Source organism: Eschrichtius robustus, chromosome 2 (assembly GCF_028021215.1).
Source record: "Eschrichtius robustus isolate mEscRob2 chromosome 2, mEscRob2.pri, whole genome shotgun sequence".
In the NCBI taxonomy this organism is placed as follows: Eukaryota; Metazoa; Chordata; class Mammalia; order Artiodactyla; family Eschrichtiidae; genus Eschrichtius; species Eschrichtius robustus.
In genome coordinates, this window is record NC_090825.1 from 109,798,622 (window position 1) to 109,820,136 (window position 21,515).

The 21,515-nt window shown below is 51.8% G+C and overlaps 1 protein-coding gene across 1 annotated transcript; it reads left to right on the forward strand.

Moving 5' to 3' along the window:
• The first annotated feature begins 13,197 nt into the window (after nt 1–13,197).
• Nucleotides 13,198–15,253, forward strand: CSF2 (colony stimulating factor 2). Its single transcript, XM_068534401.1, has 4 exons — nt 13,198–13,356; nt 13,457–13,498; nt 14,234–14,359; nt 15,146–15,253. Exons 1-4 carry the CDS (start codon nt 13,198–13,200, stop codon nt 15,251–15,253), a joined length of 435 nt encoding a protein of 144 aa, XP_068390502.1.
• Nucleotides 15,254–21,515: the final 6,262 nt, after the last annotated feature.

A 21,515-nucleotide genomic window follows, 5' to 3' on the forward strand; every position in this document is an offset into this window, starting at 1 on the left:
TAAATGCACACTGTGCGTCAAGTTCCCAGACCAGTGTCTGGTGCTTAGCAGCTGCTCAATACATCTCCCCAGTCATGGCTATAATAATGAAAATGATTTTTTTAAATTACAAAATAAAAAGGCAGTTCTAGGTGAACAATATCAAAGGCCTTAAGCTCAGTTTTCAGTGGAGCATCCTCTGGGCTGGCAGACTAAAATTTCCCTCAGGATCGTGCTTGTTTCCCTCCTTTTCCTTGAATAATTGTCATATTTTCAACTCTGACCAGCCCTAGTTATCATCATTTATAGTTATTTTTCCTAAAGTGGTTATCTCACCTTTGCTTGCATGGCATTTCTTGGGTCAAACAAGAGGTGGAATCTCTCCTGAGTTTATCGGCCATTTGTATTCCCCCTCTCTTAGGCACTCACTGTTCACACACTGCACCTCTTTCCATGCTGGAGCCTCTGTGACTGTCTTCCTGATTTCTAGGAGCCCTTAATTCAGTCAAGGCCTCTTGCTGCAAATATTTCCCTTGGCCAACCCTCTGCCTTTTTAGAGCCTGCTTTGGGAAATTTTTTCTCCCCAAGTGCAGAAAGATCCACCCAGGCCCTTCATGCAGCTCACAGAAGCCAGGGGCTCGGGATGTGGGTGACATAAGGCTTGCCTGGGGTGTGCACTCACCTCTAGGCCTGTGCCCTTCGGAGCAGTTCAGGGACCCACCTGGGGCAAGAAGGGGACAAGGAGCGGATTGTCCAGGGATGTCCCTGAAAGCAGGCTTGGAAAACTGTGGGGATGACTTCAGCCCAGCCATGGGAAGGACACTCTCCAACCTTTCCCCGTTTACATGAATTCTTTGTCCCCTTAGAAAACAAGCCTCCGGAGGCCAAACCTAGAAGAATTCCTGACATTTGCCACAAATTCCCTTGGAGAGGATTCGAAAATCACGAAAAATCTTAAGGTAGGTGAAGCTGTCAAGGGTTTTGGGATCCCTGCCTTGGTCCTGCCCTGCCTCTGGGGAGGAGGGTAGCAGGTCCTGCTCCTTTTCCAGGCAAGTCTCTGACTGTCTGCTTCGGTCTCTTCCCACAGGAAATCCAGCCAATCCTGCCCACAGCCATGTCCACGGTAAGTTGCCCCCTAGATGTCCCTGCAGGTGATGCCCTCAGCCATGACCTGACCCCAGCCTGTCATCCACCTTCCAACCTGGCTCCATCTAATGCCACCTTCTTGGTTTCTTCACAGGAAGAGCCAATCCTTACTGAGAAGGATAACTTGGGTGATTTCCGGGTGAAATTGAAGGAATATCTGTCTGCCATTAGAGACTCTCTGAATTGTAAGAACACATAGAGCCCTAACGTCTGAAGTCCGAAGCTCAGCTCCCTCTCTGGAGCCTCGGAACATCAGTAACAGCAGATTGTCCTAAGTTTCTTGGATGTCTCTCGCATAGTCCGGGACTGGAAGAATTTCATTTTCTCCTGTGGAGTCAGATTAATTGTTAATTATCTAATTCCTGGAATGTGCAGCCCCCATTTGTCCTTCTGTGATTATTCTCATTTTTATTCTATTGAGACTATTTATTTATGTATTTATTTATTACCTTGTGCCATGTGAAGGGTATTTATTTTAGCAGAGGAGCCATGTCCTGCTCCTTCTGAACAAGACTCAAGATGGGGACTTGGGGGCATGTTCATTTGTATCTCAGGTTTTAAACTGGTTTCTATACATCTGTGAAAATAAACCACACTCTCTGAACAAATGCTTTGTTGCTAGTGTCTCAATTTTACTCAGGTCTTAGTAACTCTCTTGCCTGATGATTTAACACACCTCCCTACCACCAGATGGGCCTGGAACCCACACCCTGGCAATCTGTGGTCCACTGGGGAGCCAGAATGAGTTTTAGAAAATGCAGATATGACCAGGTTGGTTTATACTTAATTTTCCAGTCCTCAGGGTCTTCTGGACCTTGTCCAGATCATTAGGGTAGCATAAAAGGCCTGGTTCCACCCAGTGCTTCTATTTCCTTTCTCCCACAGCTACCCACCTCCTCGATGCTCCAGGTAACAGAAGCGCTGTGGCTTCCTAGAGGAACCACACACCTTGCTTCCTACCTCTAAACCTTTACCCACACTGTAACCTCAGCCTCTCATGCCCTGATCCTGACTCAACACGCCCAGGTTCATTTAAAGAAGCTGTTAACTACCTGAAGTAACAAGTAACACTCTGATTATTTAAAGAGCCCTTTTCCAGCACATTTTCTAATGCCTAGTCATTAAAGGGATGAATGAAGGTAGAGAAAGAGAAGGTGCAATGTAGATTTTGAATTAGATCAGACTGAAATCTTTCTTATTAAAGTAGACCAGGAATAACATAATAAAGACAAGTCAGACAGAAACAGTCTCCTGTATATTATAAAGGATGAGAAAATGTGTGCAGTAATTCTTTTTTTTTTTTTTAATTTACTATAAAGTGTCTGTGCTTAGGGGGATTTGGAATCCTATTGAAAAAGAAAAAATGAATACATGGAGGAAAAGAAGACCAGCTCAAATGTTGCATACCTCTGGGTTATCCACACTACTCCAGGACAGAGCTCTTCTCTGAAACAGGTGGGTAGGCAGGGACCCACTGGAAGGACAGCCAGTGTGGCCCTGAGGTGGCACAGACTGACCTGAATGATGGAGACTGGGGCATCACTGAATGTGGCTTCAGTCTGCCACCTGACCGTTGGGGTCCCACTGACCCTTTAGCTCTGAGTGCCTCCCTCTCTGGTTCCCCTGCACCCTGCCCAGGTGCACTTCCTCCTGTCTGGGGGTTCAGGGGAGAAGAGGCAGAGCAAACTTTCCTCTGTCACCATGCTAAGGAGTAATGTCATCCTCTCTGACTCCTCAGAAGTCCCATAAGAGCTTTGGGTGTTGAACACCTATGTGTCAGGCCCTCTACTGGACACTGGGAATATGGCAGTGACTAGACAGATGGAAGGTGTCCAGGGAGCTTGCTTTAGATTGAATGGCCTGGGAAGGTCTTTCTGAGGAGGGGACATATAGGTTGAAACCTGAATGACAAGAAAGTGCCAGCCATGCAGCAATCAGGGAGGAAAGAACTCTGGACAGAGGGAATAACAGCCAGCGCCTGGAGACTGAAATGTGCTGACAGCACTTATGGAACAGAAGGAAGAGCCCACAATTCTCCCTCAGTTTCTCTCCCTTCCCTCCTCAGGCTTTATAAAAATTCAGAACCTATATTGGTGTGTATATATTTTTTCCTGAGAAAAAAATACCCATGAAATTGTCATAGTGTACACATTTTTTCTTTTTTTCTTATTGTCTACATACCAGAGTTTTTTAAATGCTGTATTTTAATTGTTCACATTTTATTTTAAAAATATTACTTAGAATTACCTTGTGTTTAAAAATGAATATACTGTAGAAAAGAGACATTCTCATTTATTCTTGATGAAAGTGTAAATTTTTCAAACTCTTTGAAAGGTAAGCTATTATCTACTTAAACGTGATAGGCATACCTTGTGATTATTTGTTATATACATACGTGTGTATATATAAGAATTATTACTCTATTGATATATGTTTTATAATAACAATCTATATGTCCTTTAATAGATAATTTGTTAAATAACATAGTTATGAAGTGGATGCTATCTGGTTTCTGACTATAGGCACATTTATGTATTTGTCTAGCTATCTACCTCCCTCACTTTATATCTGTATATTTTGTTATAAAATTAACTACTTCATGGTTAAGAATGGGAAAAAAGAAAGATGTAAAACAGTGTGAAACTATCTACCATTTGTGTTAATAAAAAAATAAAAAATAAAAAAAAAACCCCAAAAAACCAAAACCGCAACCTGTGTTAGTGGCGAATGACTGCAGGAGGTGGGGGTCAGCGGTCAGGTCAGACAACACAGACTTGGTGCAGAAAGATCAGAGGACATGGAGTGTGAAGTCAGCATAGGCAGGACCTGGGTGGAGGTGACATGCTTGAGAAGGGGGCGGGCCTTTTCAGATTTCCTGGGGGCTCTTCCTCGCCCTTCTTGTACAGCAGTCCAGGCTGCTTCAGGTTGAAGTGGGACGAACATGAGCCCAGCACACTCAGGCTCATCCTTGACCCCAAACCTCAGACCCTGCCTGGGTCTAACACAACCAGGCCCAAAGCCCAGCCCTTGTCCTGGGGCCCAGAACCAACAGGTGGTCAGTTCCCAGTCAAATTAGGGTATTTTCACATCATGTCCATCTGCCTTCAGGGAGAGGGCTGATGACTCCATGACCCAACGGGAGGCCCTGGGGTGCTTGAGTCTCTCCTGCAGGTCTTTTCTCAGAGCCTGCCCAGACTGTCCTTAGTGCCAGGTCTATAGGTTCAGTTGCCACAAGGGGGCACCAAAGCCCCATCATAAGTCCCACAATGTCCAAGTGAAGGCCAAAGTTCCCACCTTCCCAAATCCAAGGTGCTTCTTCAGCAGGAAAGTAGATAACCTCAACCAGGAATTTTATTTTTTAATTTTAAAAATATTATAGAAAAGAATCTGAAGAAGAAAAAAAAAAATATATATATATATAAAACTAAAACTGAATAACTTTGCTGTCATCTGAAACACTGTAAATCAACTATACTTCAATTTTTTTAAATTATAGTTTTTTTTTTACTGCAAGGGCAATATGAGAGAGCATAGATGAGCTTTACTGATAAACTTTGAAATACAGAAAAATAAAGCAAAGGGAAATTGCCAGGAAGCCAAACGCCTGAGGAGAGAACTCAGAGAGGTATTGCCCACCTCCCTCCATGGTGTGAATCCTCTTGCTCCAGGAAGGGGTTCTGCTCCTCCCACCCTGGCCTTGAATCTGCACTTGACTGAGTTCAGCAAACACCCTGAGGACCCTCCACGGCTTACCCGGGCTGGGGAAGGGGACTGGGGAGACACTGAGTCAGGCCTCCGGGGGCCTCTTGGCCATGCCCAGTCGGCCCAGGATGGTGTGGTAGGGGTTATTACATACAGAGCGATGGATGGATGGGTGTGGATCTCATCAGAGGTGCTTCTCTCAGGAGGTAATGCACAGGGAGCTTGATAGAGGAGTAGGAGTTCATCAGGCAGCCAGAGGTGCAGAGAAGGATGTCAGGCAGATGGCACCAGGGAGTAAGGGTGTGGAGGTCTAAGAGCATAGGGTGAGTTGGGGGTCACAGGAGAGTTTAGGCAGTTTATAGGGCCACAGTGTGGGTGCCGGGTGGCCAGATAGAGACAAGTCTCCCAGAGCTCCCTTGGTCAGGGAGCCCCACGCACCTCTGGGTCTCAGCCTGGTCCCTCGCGATTCCTCCCTCTCTTTGCCTAGCTTAGCCCAGCCTGGCCTGGACACTGTGGAGACAGCAAGACTAGACAACCATGCCTGAGGAGTCGGGGGTGTATGGAGGGGGAGGGATAGGACGGGGCCACATCACTGTTTTTAATGCCAAAAGGAAAAAGCCAGGGCAGAGGGAGAGAAGCTGGAGGAAAGAGGGGCCAGCCAAGCAGAGCGGGATCCCTGGGGCCATGGTGGGAGGGAGGGAGGGAGGGAGGGAGAGGCAGAGGTTGTGTGGGCCAGAGTGGAAGGTTGAGTGAGTTCTCACCATGGGCTGGGGCCTCAATTTTCTCCTTGAAAACCTCAGGTCAGGCTCATGGAGGGGATGATGGATCAGGCAAAGGGACTCAGAATCCCCTCAATGACCAGATGAAGTCTATGCCTGCCTTCATTTTACATATGAAAAAAAAATGAGGCCCAGAGAATATGACTCCAGAGCCTCTGAATCCGTAAGCCACAGTGCTTTGGCCAATGCCCACTGAAGCACAGGAGCCCTTTAAGTCTGGTTTAGGGCCCACCTGGGGTCTCCTCCTTGACTGGACCCAGGCCTCCAGAGGTACCTACTGTCTCCAAGACCTCCTGGTTTCAGCTCCAGGGGCGCACAGCACAGCCGTGGTGCCTCAGCTCCATCCTCCATTCATTGAACCACCACATGTTTATCGCCAAAATCCTCTATATGCACATTTGTCACTTCTCCTACCCAGCACCCGCCACATACGCACACACACTGGGCTTAGATCCAGGCTCGTTCCCATCCCCACGCCTCATGGAGTTTCTGAGAGAGAGACCACTGGCTCACAGCCACCCCCTGCCTTGACTGGTAGTCAAGGTTTCCTCTCTCCTACCCAGCTCCTCAGAGATCCCAGACTCAACTTCCACCTCCAGCCTTGGCTCATGCTGTGGCCCTCCAGGAGCCCTCCCTACTCCCCAGGGTCCACAGAATCCTGGCCCGAGGCCTTCTCGCCTCCTACTCAGACAGGCGCCCTTGACCATGGCACCCTTGACCATGCCGCCCCTGGGACTTCCTTCAGCAGACAGTGGGCGAGTGTCTCCACTCACCCTGCCCTGGAGGGCACCACATGGGCCATGCCAGAGATGAAGTGGTGCAGCCAGGGACAGCAGACTGTGACAGTGAAGATGTGTACCTCTGAGGGGAGCTGTGCCAGGAAAGGAGTGTGGCTGTGCCCGTACCCATGCCCAGGTGGGAAGCACGGGGTTGTAAGAGCACCTGGTAGTGGGGCACTGGTGGCAGAGTGCTGGCAGTGAGGGTCCACATCCGGGGGTGATGGTGGTAGGGTGCTCCTTCTCCTTCTGCTGCATCTGTCTTGACCCCTATGGGGAAAAGGACCAGGGCTCCCTTGAGCACGGTAATAAAACAATGGATCCCTCAGAGGGGCTCTGAGCCTTGAATGGGGGTGGGGGAAACACTTTGGCCAAGCCCACCCCACATCAGTGAGCATCCAATAAATGTGACTCTGTTCTCCCCAGGCTGAGGGCCGGACTCAATGGCTGCTTTTTCCTACAAGGCAAGGCCCTGGGCCCTTGGCAGGGCCACCTCCTCCTACCCAGGACAGGCGGCAGGACTAGGGAGGAAAGTGCTCTGTAGCCGTGTTGTCAGCTGGCTCTTTCCAGGAAAATCCGTTTGACTGAGTCATTTCCAGTCTGCTGACCTTGAATACCCAGACTGCCTGGCAGAGTATGCCTCCTGGGGCTGGGTGTGGGGCAGTGTTGGGGTACTGGGGAAAGGTCTGCACAGGAAACCTAAATCCACCCTTACCAGAAGCCTCTACAGCTAAGCTTGTGGCCAGGGAGGCAGAGAGCTGGTGTGGCCTCTCTGAGATGGAAGGTGACTTTCCTCCTGGAAATGAGTTGTCACAGCTCAGACAATTAGTCAACAAACTTTTCCTATCTGCACCAAGCCCTGTGCTGGGGAGGAGGAGGATGGGACCCTCCCACTGGCCCTCCATCTGGTCCTGAAGGCTTTCAGTCTTGTAGGGGAGCAGTGGACCCTCCCATTGTATGGTCCAGGCTGGGATGGGGGGTATTCAGAGCTGAGGAATCTCAAGGAACCACTTGTCCCAGCTTGGTGGTCCCAGGGGCCAGATTCCTTTCCTGGGAGATGCTGCCTCCCAGTGCTTGCTGAAAGGGCAAGTAGAGTCAGGTGGGCAAGTCAGGCTGTCGGAGGGAGGAGGAGGATAGGACAGGGGGAGAATGTTTGGGGCACAGACAGGCAGAGAGTTTTAGGAACAGGTATGGTGAAGAGGAGGCAGGTTACAAAGTGTGCTGTGGAGTGTAAGCGAGAAGAGTTGGAACTACTGTCCATGTGTCCAAGGTGAGGACCCAGGGGATGAAAAAGCAGGTCTGCAGGGTCTAAGGGCCCACAGGAGGGTTCGACGGTTCAGAGGCTACGTGTGTAGGAGACAGACTGGGAGCAGTCCCTGTTCACGTGATGGCTAAGGCCACAGAGTGTTATTCGGGAAGAAGAGCTGAAGGCCAGGACAGCAGTGTTGAGGGGCCAGAGGCATGATAGCTGGGCGAGAGACTGGCCAGTGGCCAGTGGTCCTGGGAGAGTAGGAAAGGAGCAGGAGCCACAAGGAGAGGTCCACACCAGCAGGGTGGCCTATGGGCATTGAAGTTGGCACGTGAAGGACAGGAGTCCATGGGTTTGGCAGTGAGGTTTTTGGGGAGCCACACATCTTTCTTCTGGAAAGATGACATCAGGGCTGAGGCCATGACATGGGCAGGCATTCCTAGATTGCATGGCATGGAAAGTGACAGCGATAACATTGAGCGGGTGCGCTAAGGCGGGGGGGGGGGGTGGTGAGGACCTAGATGGGCAGTGTGACTCCTTTTTGGCACGTTTCCCACAGGGTCAGGAGAAAACCCTCTGGAAGGGGTTTCCTATGGGTGTCCCTCCCACAGACTCCGGGGGAAATTAGGGGCTTGTGGCTTCCCTGGAATCTTTTTCACAGGGGAAGTTATGAAGGGGAAGGAAATGGGCCTTACAGTTGCTCACATCCCATGGGACCTCTGCACAGGCATCTCAGCTGATCTCACCCTCCCTGGGCCTGCCACCCCTTGTCTTCCCTGGGGACCTGAGGACCAGGAGACCAGTGGCCCACCCAGTCCACACTATCACTGATGACATAGATGGGATTTGAACCCGTATCTGTTCCTGCTCCCCTGATGTCTTCTATCTCAGGGATCAGAAAGCCAGGAAATGCTGGTCACCTGGGTAGACCAGCAGAGGGATGTCCCCCTCAGGGCAGCTGTAAAGGGAGACTCCTCCAGGTGTGCGCAGGGAAGCTAGAGTGTCCTGTTACTGTCCCCGGGAAGTCCTGGGAGCCAAAGGCACAATTTCCCCAGCAGAGCCTGCCATCCAGGCATCTCTCTGTCTCAGGCATGGACTCTCCACCACTGATCCCTGGGTAGCCCAAGAAAGTTCCTTCTCCCTGATCCTCAACTCCCTCATCTGTACAATGGGTTTAATTATCGCTGCCTCACAGAGGAAATTGTTGCTTGTCCCAGGAAACTTTGTGGGGGAATCCTCCCAGGGAGGAGGTAGTGCTTCAACCTTTCTTCTCCTCTCCCCCCCACTTTGGGAGATTTCTAAAGCCCAAACTGGGCAGAGGACTCAGCCTTACTGGAATTTTCAGGGATAGCCACCCTTTGCCCAGCTGCAGCCCTAGATTGCATCTTTCTGGACAGATGTGGTGAGGTGGAGAGCCCAACCACCACCCAGATTCAGGGCTCATGGGGTCCTGCATCACCCTCAGGAACACCCAGTGAATGGCTCGTCCTTCCTGAGAGGGGTTTCTGGTCACCTCAGGCCATACCATACACACAAAGCTACATCTTTGACCTTTGTGGTTGCAGCTCCAGTTGGAGCCTTCCTGCATCTCCTCTAAGTCTCCAGAGATGCACCTCAAAAAGGCCAGGCTGATCAGAAGAGCAATTCTTGTTCTGCTCTCTGGGTATCCCCAGACCCCTGGCACTGGTGAATCCTGATTGGTCTGGGAGGACCTGAGGGTGGTTAACCCCCAACCATGTGTGTGTGGATTCTACATCCATATAGCCCAGCTTCCAGGGAGCTGGAGGTGTGGCCGACCCCACAGCCCCCTGCACTCAGGTCTCACTTCTGGTGCTCATGTTGGGTAGTGGGTAGGGAGGACAAGGCCCAGACTCATGGGCACAGTGTTAAGGGTACCAACCAAGATGTGCACAGAGAATGAACAGCCAGGAGGGGGCGGTCATGAAATGAGAGTGAAGCAAGTTAAGAGAAGGCCTTGAGGGGACTCACTGGGTGTGTGGGTTGGGGGTAGGAGGTGAATGAGGAACCTCTGACATCGGGGTTCTGGTTCAGGCAGCTGGGCGGACAGCAAGGTCATTTGCTGTGATGGGGGAGACCCAAGGTATCAGAGAGGTTTGGGGAGCCAGTCCAGACTGGACTGGATGTGACAAGTTTGAGAGGCCAGGGGAACTTCAGAAGACTCAGTTGTGGCCACATGGGCCCAAAGGTCAGAGAGAAGTCATGGCACAAGACATATGGAAGTCATTGGTGAAGAGGAAGTTCCCAGCACCAGAGCACTGCACAGAGCGAGCCAGGCCTCGGGTAGTGCCCAGGGATGCCAACTTTAAGGTGGGGCCAAGGATAATGAGATGTCCTTTTTCACTTCACTCCTTGGTTCTTGGAGCTTCCTTGCTGTTTCCCAAGATACAACAACTGTACACTCAGGAAATGACACTCCAAGGGTGGGTGTGCACCAGCCTGCCTCCCCCAACCTATGCCTCCCACCCGCCCAGAGGACTTCCTCCAGGGCTGGAAATAGCATTCCCCACCTGTGAATCTCTGTTCCTTAAGCTCATCCCCAGCTAGGAGTGTCATCAAATAGCTAGAAGGGGCTGCTGCCTTTATCTGCCTCCTTGGGACAAAAAAAACCCACTGGAGGCTTCATTAAAAATTAAAAGGAAGAGAAATCATTACCAGAAGCCTTTACTACTTCCAAAGTCCTGAGGATGCCCCTCACTGCTCTCTCTGTTTGGGGCTGGAGTCCAGGCAAAGGTGCTGGGTGGGAGCCTGGGGAACCTGGCCCAGCTCCCTCACCAGTCCCTCTGGAGCTGATGGGCCAGTCAAGGTTGCAGATGCAAGCTTTCTATTCTGGGCAAGATGGTTTGTTCTGGAACAACCTTCCTTCAGGACTTTTCTGAAGTGTCAGGGCTCCCTCGGACTCTCCCTGCAGCCCTGTTTGGGCAGGTGTGTCTCTTGTTTCCAGTTCTGTTCTTCAGGTCCCAGAGGGCCCTGGCCTTGAGCCCCGAGCTCCCTGTTATGTACCTCGAGAGAGCCCCCTACCTCCTTCCAGCACCTCCCCCAAAGGCCCCCCAGCCCCTCACAAGGGTGACAGTCCCCCTCCCAGGACTCAGACTGAGGGCCCAGCAGGAGTAGTGATAAAGGGGTCAGTGAACTGTGGGGAAGGGGAGGGAGGTGGCCCACAAAGTCTCTGGGATGACCGGGAGGGGTCCTTGGGGATCTCTCCTCCCAGCCCTGGGGCCATCAACTCACAACTCCCTCTCCCTAAACACACACTCATCCTACTCCCTCAGGCCACGTCTTAGCGAGGGTGTGCCAAGTCCCCTGTGCAGTGCTGGGGGCACAGCAGCTGCCTTTGTGTTGGATGCAGGGCTGGAGCCTGCCTTCAAGCTTTGCCACTTCTCACTGCATGACTGTGGATTGTTACCTCCACCTCTGGGTCCCAGTTAGTTTATGTGCGCAAGGAGGTGAAGGCCCGCTTTGCAGGTAACAACTCCCTAACAAGGGAGTTCTGGGCTGCATAAGGGGATATTTTCTGTTTTGGCTGACAGGGTGCCTCCCTCTTCCCACCTCTGTCTCCCTGTTGGAAAGAAAGGATGAGAGGGGAGTGATGGCCAGTGTCTGGGCCAGTCTCCATATAGCCTGTGGCCCCCATCCTCTACCACACAGCCTCCAGGGCACTGTCTGACACAGACCTCCACTCTGTGTGGCATCTTCACCCAGTATCCTTGACCCTCTGTTCCCCCCTGAGTGCTTCCTGGTAGGGGCTGAGCAGAGGTTTCATGGAAAAGGTAGAGGAAGGGCCAGGGCCTTGACACGCCACACTCTCACCCCCAGCCTGGCCACCTAGGAACGTCCCATCAGGTTCAGAAGGGTAGGGCTGGCCTCGCGGTGTGCCCCAGATCCTGGCAGGGACTCCAGTGGGGTCTGGAGGACTAAGGCCTGGCTTCTCTGTACAAGGGCAACAACCCTCCTGCTATGCAGTGAAACTTGCCAGGGCTGCAAGCTCGGGCCACAGTACTCAGACCATGAGCTCTACCTGCTTCCCAGGGCTGTCCACTTGAGCTCAGCAGCATGTCCTCGCTTATGTCTGACTCCATCAATTTAGGTTAAATCACCCTCTGGGGCCCAGAATCTCCCAGTGTGGGGAGCTTCTCCTGTATCAGAAGGGCACCTGCAGAGGCATGGGGGCTCACACAGATGCACCTCATGTAAAACATCCTCCCCTCCTGACACATCTCTAAGTACAGACATCAACCACCCTGGCACACAGACACTCAGAAACGTTAAGTGTGTGGACCCATACCCCTTCGACCACAAAACTCATGGCATGGGGAAGTAAACACCAACTCGTGCTGTGCTCTCCAAAGTCCATTGTGAAAATCAAACACTTGTCAGCCCCTCAAGAGCCTGTGACTTTTCCAGAAGCAGTTCCTGTTCCAGAGGGAGGCCTCTGGAACTGGAGGTGGGCTGGGGCAGGGGCCACGTAGGAAGCTAAGCCCAGAAGACCTTGGTTGAAAAGCCATTGTCCCCTGTACCTCCTGTGGATGCAGCCATGACCCTGTTGGTGCCTAATGCCTGCCAGAGGCTGTAGCTAGCAGCACAGTGCCCACCTCAGAGGGGACAGTCTGCCCTGCAGAGGGAAGCGAGGTTCACGTAACTCAAGGGAGAGTCACTCAGCAAGGTGGAGTTGGAGGCAGGATTTGAACTCAGAACCCTGACCCACCCCCACTGAGAGCCCCAACTCACCTCTGCAGCTTGGGAGCTGAATACGGCTGTGTAAACCAGGATTGTTGCTGTTAGATGAGATCTTACCATGGAGTAACGTTCTGGAATCTTGCTGGCTGGACTTGCACATGGTTGTCATTCCCTCAGCTCACAGGGGCTGTGGGGCAGAGGTTCCTGGCTGGGAACAGCTTGCCGACTGCTCTGGGTCCTTGGTGGGAGATGAGGTGAGCTGTCACAGGACTATGTCATTTGGCTGGAATCTGCCTAGGTGGACAGTGGGGCAGGCCTGTGAGAGTCCTCCTCACACTCATATCTCACTGTGGCCACAGCTACGGGCTCTAGGAAGAGAAGGGGAGGCTGGAGTTGGAATGGGCCCCAGTGTGGCACAGCCGGCCCAAAGGCCTCTTGGGATAACAGGCAGGATGGGAAGCCGGGGAGGGGGGCGGGAGTAGAAGCTCGATTCAATGTCTCCCAGACCCCGCCCCCCAGCCACTTCAGGCCAGGAAGTCCAAGCTGTGCCCAGAGGCCCCTCAGAGGGAGGGGGAAGACTTGGCAGGTCAGACTGCCCAGGAGGGCTGGAGAAGCTCAAGAAGGTGGGCAGGTGGGCTGCCAATTCTTGGAAAGACTCATTAATGAAAACCCCCAAGGCTGACCACCTGGGGGAAAGGCTCACCTTTCCATGTGTAGCTGATAAGGGCCAGGAGATTCCACAGTTCAGGTAGTTCCCCCACCTCCCTGGTGTTTTGTGGTCACCATTAATCATTTCCTCTAACTGTGTATATAAGAGCTCTTTTGCCAGTGAGCCCAGTGCTCAGAGAGAAAGGCTAAAGTCCTAAGGAGGATGTGGCTGCAGAACCTGCTTCTCCTGAGCACTGTGGTCTGCAGCACCTCCGCACCCACCCACCCACCCAGCCCTGCCACCCGGCCCTGGCAGCATGTGGATGCCATCAAGGAGGCCCTGAGCATTCTGAACCACAGTAAAGACTCTGCTGCTGTGATGGTGAGTGAGGGAGGGAGCACAGGCCACGCCTGGGTCACCTCGCTGGCCTGGACCTGCCATGCCTGTCAGCTTGATAACACAACATTTTCCTTTTCTACAGAATGAAACAACAGAAGTCATCTCTGAACTGTTTGACTCCCAGGTAAGACACCTCTCTGACACAACTTCTCAAAGGCCTCGGCCCTGGGGAGTGACTCCATTTTAGATGGACCGTCACAGGGTTGTCCACTTTCTCTCCAGTCAGCTGGCTGCCGGAAGGAGGGTTGCACAGGAGGCCACTGGCTTTGCCCCTGTGGCAGTCACGTGAGCTCCTTTATTAGCTGACAAGCCATGGACAGACCTAGCATTCAAGGGGCTAGGGGTCACCAGGGGACAGGTGGGTAAGTGGGGGTTATGTCATGAGACAGGGGATGTGGGCTTGGGGCACTCACTGTGGCCCGAGACCAAGCCCTGTGGACACGGTGCTGGCTACTGACGGGCACAGAAGGGTTTCAGGAACAAACTTTGCTCACACAGCAGGTCTGGGTGAGGCCCCCCTCCTCCTTCCCCCTGAATGCTGGGAGGACAGTGATCTCTTTTTTCTGGGGACTGGGACCCTCTTGAGATGCCAGGCCAAGGGAATGTGGCTGTGCTGGCTGGGAATGGCCTGAGCTGAGTGGTGAGGACGAGTGAGACTCGTGCCTGCAGTGGACAGGGGGACAGGGCAGTGTGTATAACCGGGTCCAGCCTGAGGTTAGTCAGGAATAATCCTGCGCCCCTCCCAGGCCCTGCTCTTGGGAGATAGGGATGAGAACAGGAAGGAGTGATGGGGAGGATATCCTGTGCCTACCAGAGCACACTTGGCCACTGCTCACCAAAGAATGGACATTTCCCCCAGGAGCCGACATGCCTGCAGACTCGCCTGGAGCTGTACAAGCAGGGCCTGCGGGGCAGCCTCACTAGCCTCGATGGCCCCTTGACCATGATGGCCAGCCACTACAAGCAGCACTGCCCCCCCACCCAGGTGAGTGCCCACATCAGGTCCCCAAGCGGAAAGGTCTCATTCTAGGAGGGTGGAGGAATGGCTGGGGAGAGACCTTTGGCTGTGGCTGTTCACGACCCCAAAGGGTTTCTGAGTCAACAGATTTGTAATGACTAGCCCCTCCTGAGAGGGAGCAACTCTAGGAGTTAAAGCCCTGGACTCGAGAGCCTATGGCACTCCCTAGCAGGAGCTGCTACTATCTTTATTATTACCATTAATGAGGTCAGAGGTGAGGCAAGTACAAGGAAACTCAAGACCTGCCTAAGGCCCAGAGGAAGTTCTGGGGCCCAAGTGCCACCTCCTAAAAGGACTTTCCCCTGGCCCCTCCTGGGATGCCTGGATTGCATGGGAGCAAGGAGGAAAGCTTACCGGAAATGGAAAAAGGCCCCAAACATTCCTTTCCTGTGGGAAAACGGTGAGGCCTGTGGCCTTGACTCCTGCCCCTTCTGGGCTCCTAGAGACGGCCTGGGCCCAACTGCTGTGCCCTGGCCTGGGACCAAAGAGGCAGTGGCCCAGCTGCCCAGCAGACCAGCCTCCGGCTTGCACTTTATCAGGCCCCTGGCCCCGGCTGCCATTGGCAGAGCTGTGCGCCTTTTGGGTGACACATGGGTGGCAGCATGTCGCCTGACCCAGGTCAGCAGGTGGGCCCCAGAGAGGCCTTCTGGCCTCTGAGTTCTAAGAGACAGCACAGAAACATGCTGATGCTTCCCCCATATTACCCACTCATGCCTGGACTCAAGTTTTTTTTTTTTTCTTTTCTTTCTTAAGGAAAATTCCTGTGAAACCCAGATTATCACCTTTAAAAGTTTCAAAGAGAATCTGAAGGGTTTTCTTTTTACCATCCCCTTTGACTGCTGGGAGGCAGTCCAGAAGTGAAGCAGGCCAGACCAGCCAGAAGCCAGCCTGGGAGCTTACCTCACAGATCACTGCCCTCCCATCCACAAAGAGCCAAACAAAACCCAGGATCTTCACCCTGGAGGGACCACAGGGTGGGCCAGGGCTGTAGGGAACACAGACTTGCTCTGGGCCATGTTGACCCTGATACGGGTGTGGTAGGGGAAACAGGAGATGTTTTACACTGGCAGGGATCAGTAATATTTATTTATATATTTATGTATTTTAATTAATTAATTTATTTATTTAATTTCATACCCCATATTTATTCAAGATGTTTTACCATAATAATAAATTATTAAAAATCTGTTCTTATTTGTGCAGTTTTTCAGTTTGTTTTCTACCATGAGCGAATGCTCAAGGTGCTCTCCTCTACCCAGGTCAGGGAGGGCAGGAAGCTGGGAGTTGGGGCAGGGAACAGGGGCCTGCAGCAGATCAGGCACAACTGGATAGGCAGTGCTGTCAGAGCACAGGGGAGGTGACAGCCCTCCTGGGTGTAACATTCTGCACATCTGGACATGCTTCCCTGGATGCTCAAAGGTTCCCACCCCAGAGAGAGGTTTCCAGGTTCACTTGGAAGTCCAAGTAACCCAGACAGTGGGAATCTTTCTCCAGAAAAGGGGCATCATCCTTCCTGGGCAGACGGGGGGTTCCTGGGCGTGGCTGGTCACTGGTTGAATGGGCAAAACACCTGTGCCCTTCAGAGGCCTGGACCCTGTGGCCATGCCCTGTCCCTCACACTCAGGGCTTCAGCCACTCCCAAGTTGAACCAGCAGATAGACTGGTTCAGGGAAAAAGAAACCAAGCCACAGGGGTCAGAGCTCAGTATATTTACCAAACTTTCCCCAAGAAGAGTGATCTTAATCTTTGAGAGTCAGAATGTAAGTTCATAATTTATGGTACATGGCTCTAGTGTGGCATTTTTGGGAGCTAGTTTTTGTTTTTACATGAAGTTTTGCATGTAATTAGGCATTTCCCCCCCGAAATCCACGGCCTTCAGGCTGAGAAAATAGTAGCTCTCCTTCCTCTCCTTGCTTTGCCAATGGGGCTGGAGGACTTGTTCCTGAACCTCTTCTCCTGTGTCCCTCCTGGGGTCTGTGAGGAAGAGGGTGTGTCCCCAAGTGTCAAGTGGGCAGCAGGGCCAGCCTTTACCTTGATGGGTGGGCCCGGGGAAGCTCGTTTGGTGCAGTTCTAGCTCCTGCCTGGCTCTTTCTCCACCCTACTTGCTCCCTCTGCTCTGGCTATCTCACCTGCAGACAGCGCCAGTCCTGGCCAAAGACCTGCCCCACACACAGGCGGAAAGGTCATGACTTCAGATGTGATCATGAATAAAAATTCTTAGACAAAGCCTGAATTTCAGCAAAGACAAGAATCCACTAAGTATGCTGTAGTCATAGAAAATGCATGAAAAACACATCTTGCCCAGAGATAAGGTAGGTCCTCTCTGTCTTCCATATAAACTGGTAAGAGATTTAGCATTTCCTTAGACTCCTGTATATAGGTACCTCTCCCCACAGAAATGCTATCAAGCCCAGGGCTCAGATTAGCTTGGAGCCACCCTCAAGTCATACCATGTACCTGTACGTGCTCCTGGGGCTTGGAAAGCCATTCCACCCCAATGAAGATAGCCAGCGTGTCTCTCCAGGACAATCACACAGCAGTCTGTGCCGAGATTCAGGAAGAACTCATGGCTGACAACATAACGTACAACGTAAGTCTGGGTCTTCATCAAATATCACTTTGCTCTCAGTGGCCCTTTGGGTTTCTAACCAACTTTTCCCACTTCTAGGGTTCTTCAAAAGGCCCCAGAACACCAGTGAGGTAAGAAGCAGTCACCCCATGGTCATTTCTGACCACATTTGAAAGGGATCACCCAGGGCAGAGACAAGAACAAAAGTTGTTGGGTCAAGAAATCTGGGGAGAAAGCTGGGAGTTTGAAGATCAAGTCTCTGGCTCAGCCAGCAGATGAACCAGCGGCCAGGTTTTGCCGGGCTCTCTGATCACTGTCCCAGAGCAGCCCTGTGCCTGGGGGGAGACCAGATACCCGCTGCAAAGCTCACAGGGCCCATGGGTCTCCTGTGGGAGAATCAGGGTAGGGCCTGAATTTGAGTCCAGGGCTCCATCTGGCCAGGGTAACCAGGGATGGATGAGGTTGAGGGTCAGCCGATGGTTTGCTGGGCACCACCACCAACTCAATGCCCCCAACCCTGTTTTAGGAGCTCTGCTATGGGAAGTTTAGAGAGGGCTTCATCTCCACCCTGAATGAAATCTCTATGAAATATAACAACGATTACCACGTAGAAAAGGACATGCAAGAACTCACCAAAATCTGCCCAAAGCTGAAAGTAAGTAGCTGTTTGCTCTTAGGGGAACCTGAGACGTCTTTTCCCTTGCTACCACAGCCAGAGGCCCAGTGGGGCAAAGGGCTTCTTATGGCCCCCACCTGTCACATGTGAGGCTTCAGGTACTACTTTCTGATCCAAAAGAAGTTCACTCACTGACAGGGGCTGAGGCTTAGGGGAGTGGGGATTCAGGTGTCGTTCTAGAGGTTTCCGTCATGCTCTCTACCAAGCCCCTATGCACAGGGGTCAGTGTGCAACAGGTCAGAGCAGGGCTGGTTGTGGACTCAGCCTGGGGAAAGGGAAAGGCCAACCCCAGTTGGGTGGCCAGTCTAAACTGGCTCCGGTTTGCCCTGCCCTTGGGGCCCCTTCTGGGCTAAGGAGCTCCACTGGGAGCCCACAATGTGGCGATGGGCAGTGCCTCAGGGGGACCTGTTGCGGGGAAACAACTGAGGTGCCCTGCTTTCTTTGCCCACCTTGCTCTTTGTCTGCTGTGTCCTCCCGCCCTGTGTGTCCTCATGTCCCTGTCCTGGGAAGCCATGAGACCTCCCCACGCCCTGCTGGGTCTCTCCCCAGAGCTATGGATGGTCCTCAGACCTGGGGCTCCACTACCACCAGATGGTCCCCAGTGCCCTCCCTAAGACAGATGGGGAGGGCCTGCCCAAGTTATCTCCTAGGGGGATGAGGGGGGGGTCTTACAGGGCCCTTATGGCTGGGAGAACAGAATTTGCTTTTATTTTTTTCTGCTAAGAAGATAAATATGTATTTCTTATTTCGTCAACAGAACCACACAAGAACTGTACTACTGAGACAAGTAATTTCTCAAAGTTCAAAGAAGGCTTACAGAGCGTTGTCGTATCTATAGAGGGATGGAAATCTTGTAAAAGGACCAAGGGCATCCTCTGAGACCTCATCCTCTCACGTCCTGGTGCCCTAGAGTTTCAGGAAATGGGACTGGAGGAGCCTCAGGAACAATTTACAGCCAGGGTGGGGTAAGAGTTTGCTGGCCCTGGGTCAGCAGATGAGGCTGAGGGTGGGTAATGATGGGGGTGTGCTTGAGGAAATATTTCTGTAACTGATACATCAGCACTGGCTGCTTTAATAAAGCTAGGGTGTGGAAATGCTGGTAAGAGTCATGATAGTGTCCACTCTCTCTGGGGCCTTGATACACTGGAAGGGGCAGGGGGCTGGGGTTGATGGCCCCATACCAGGGCTCCTGACCTAGAGGGCCAGGGGTCTCTCAGGAAGGGACGCTCAAGAAGGCGAGTGGGAACCCCACCTCATCTGCCCTTCCACTGTACTTCCAGTGCCAGTGGACACACAGTAGGGGCCCCATCAATGCCAATGCCAGATCGTTATTGCTCCCCTTCTCCCTGTGTCCGTCGAAACTCAAGTCAGATCCTTTCCCAGACACCCCTCCCCAGCCTCACTCAGCACCCATCCATGCCTGATCCAAAGGTCCAAGGCCCTCCCTCCTTTGGTCTCTACTACAGCTCCTGGGGAGCTCGAAGTCTAGTTCATCCCCACCGCCACCCGCCAAGGACTCACTGTGGCCACAGAATGGTCAGCCCTAGTAAATGGCTCAGGAGAATGGGAGAGTTCAGGCTACTCACAGAGCACTTGGCACAGTGGGGGACCTGGACCAGGTGGGGGGGCCCATGGGGGCCAGGGACATTTCCAAACCCCCAGCTTCATCTAAACCGGCAAAGAACTCTGACTTCAAAGCCCCTCCCCTGGCCCGCTAAGCCCCTCACAACAGCCTCCAGTGTCTCGTTGCCTTAATAGCTCCTCCCTGACTACTAACACCCTCACACCCCCAAAGCACGGGGCCCTGCCTGTGGGAAATCCGCTAGTCACTCGGGTCCTGAAAGGCTGCCACACTGGGCTACCAAGCTCTGACCCCCACCCTCAATTCGAACCCTAACCCTAATCATTTGCACAGTTTATTAGAGGTGACTGGGATTACCCCATGATCTAAACAGCTTCCTACAATCCAAACCTTCAGTGGAAGGCAGGGGCTGCATGGACCAGGCACATACTGTGCCAACCTGGGCTTCTGAGCAAGCTGCTATTTGTGTTGAATGCACAAGGATGGTTGTTGTAGATCCAGAAGCTCCTCCTCTGGACCCTCCCACCTTGTTACATGGGCTTCACAAATAAGAAATCTGGCATGTAGGTCTCTTGGGTCTCAGTTTTCCTATCTGTGAAATGGGGTTGTGGCAGGGGCAGAGAGGCCCCAGCCCCAGATCGGCCTGACACAAGGAGGCCCAGACAGATGCAGGGCCCTGCTGCCCGAGGCCTAGGTCAGAGCTCTGCTGAGAGCACCCTGATACTGGCCCTATTCCTCTGAGGAGAGGGGAGGCCAGAATGCTCATGGCATCGAGATCTGCAGAGCAGGGCCAGCCCACAAGATGGGAGCTGGGTATGAGGAAGGGCCATCTCACCTACTGTCAGTGCTGGCAGCTCTCTGCCCCAATGCCCAGAGAGGCCCAGGACTTCCTCAGGACAGTAAGGTGAGCCAGACAGAATCCTCAGAACTGGTTCCACAGAAGCCCCCTTTCTAGGCCCTCAGAAGGGCTGCTGGGCACAGATCTTGCCCTCGGAAAAGACTGACCAATTTCCCTCCTATGAGGAGACCCCGAGTTATGGCTGCCAGTAAAGATGCAGCTTCACAAGTTATTTTTCATTGTGGTTTGAGATAACAACAGTGAAACAGTTTCATGTTGCTGCCACTGATGTTATCTCTGGCCCAGACCTGTTCTTTCAACCTGGAAATGATTAATCAAAATTTTATCTCCCTTTTCTTTTTCTCAAATTCAAAGAAAGATGAGTACAAACTCCCTAAGTTCTGCCCTCAAACACAGCTCCTGGGTCCTCACCCAAGGCGAAGGCTGGCATTTCCTTCAAGATCCTGCAGTTCTTCTAGAGGCAGAAAAAAACCTTTTAAAATTATTTTACTTTTTAAAAATTGAGTTATTGTACAATAAAGTACACAAATCTTAAGTGTACAGTTCAGTGAACTTTTATGTATGTGTATGCTGATATAACCAGCATCCAGAGCAAGATACAGAACATTTTCCAGCACCCCAAAGGCTTCCTGTGCTCTCTCGCTCCTAGTCAGTATCCACTCCCCCAAGTATAGCCACCTTTCCAACCTCTTATCACCATAAAGTAGTTTTGCCCATTCTTGAACTTCATTTAAGTGGGATCATAGGCTGTGCTCTCTTTTATGTCTGACTTTTGTTCAGTATTACATCTGTGCAATTCTTTCTGGTTGTTGCATGTAGCTGTAGTCTGTTCCTTTCTGTTTCTGTACAGTATTCCATTGCACCCCAAATACATTTTCTCATTCTACTGCTGATGGATATTTTGGCTGTTTCTGCTTCCCGGCTAATATTTAAAAAGCTACTATGAACACTCTTGTACTCATATTTTGGTGAGCATATGTATGCATTTCTGTTGGAAATGCTGGGAATGGTGTGGAATTACTGGGTCATAGGATATACATATTTTAGCTTAGTTGGTACTGCCAAACTTTTTTGCAAGGAAGTCTTTTATAAACAACATTGTTGTGGATTTTCCTGCCTTCTGTAGATACTGCTTGTCCATCAGACACTGGATCTCTCCTCTTCCTTCTCACGGTCTGAAGCTATTTCCCAAACATTCTCATCATTATTGGAAATTCTCCTCTACATTGTTCAGTCTCGCCCAACCATCAACATTCTGAGAAGCCAATTGTTGGGAAACAAAACCCAAATCCGACTAAGCCTGGTCCGAGGTCAGCCCTTGCTCATAGGGTTGTGGGGCCTGTCCTTGGGGGGCTTGGCTTGGGCAGGCTGCAGTGAAGCACGTGCACTGAGGAGAGCAGAAGTTATCCAGTTAATTGCTCTCCAGTTGCCCATGCT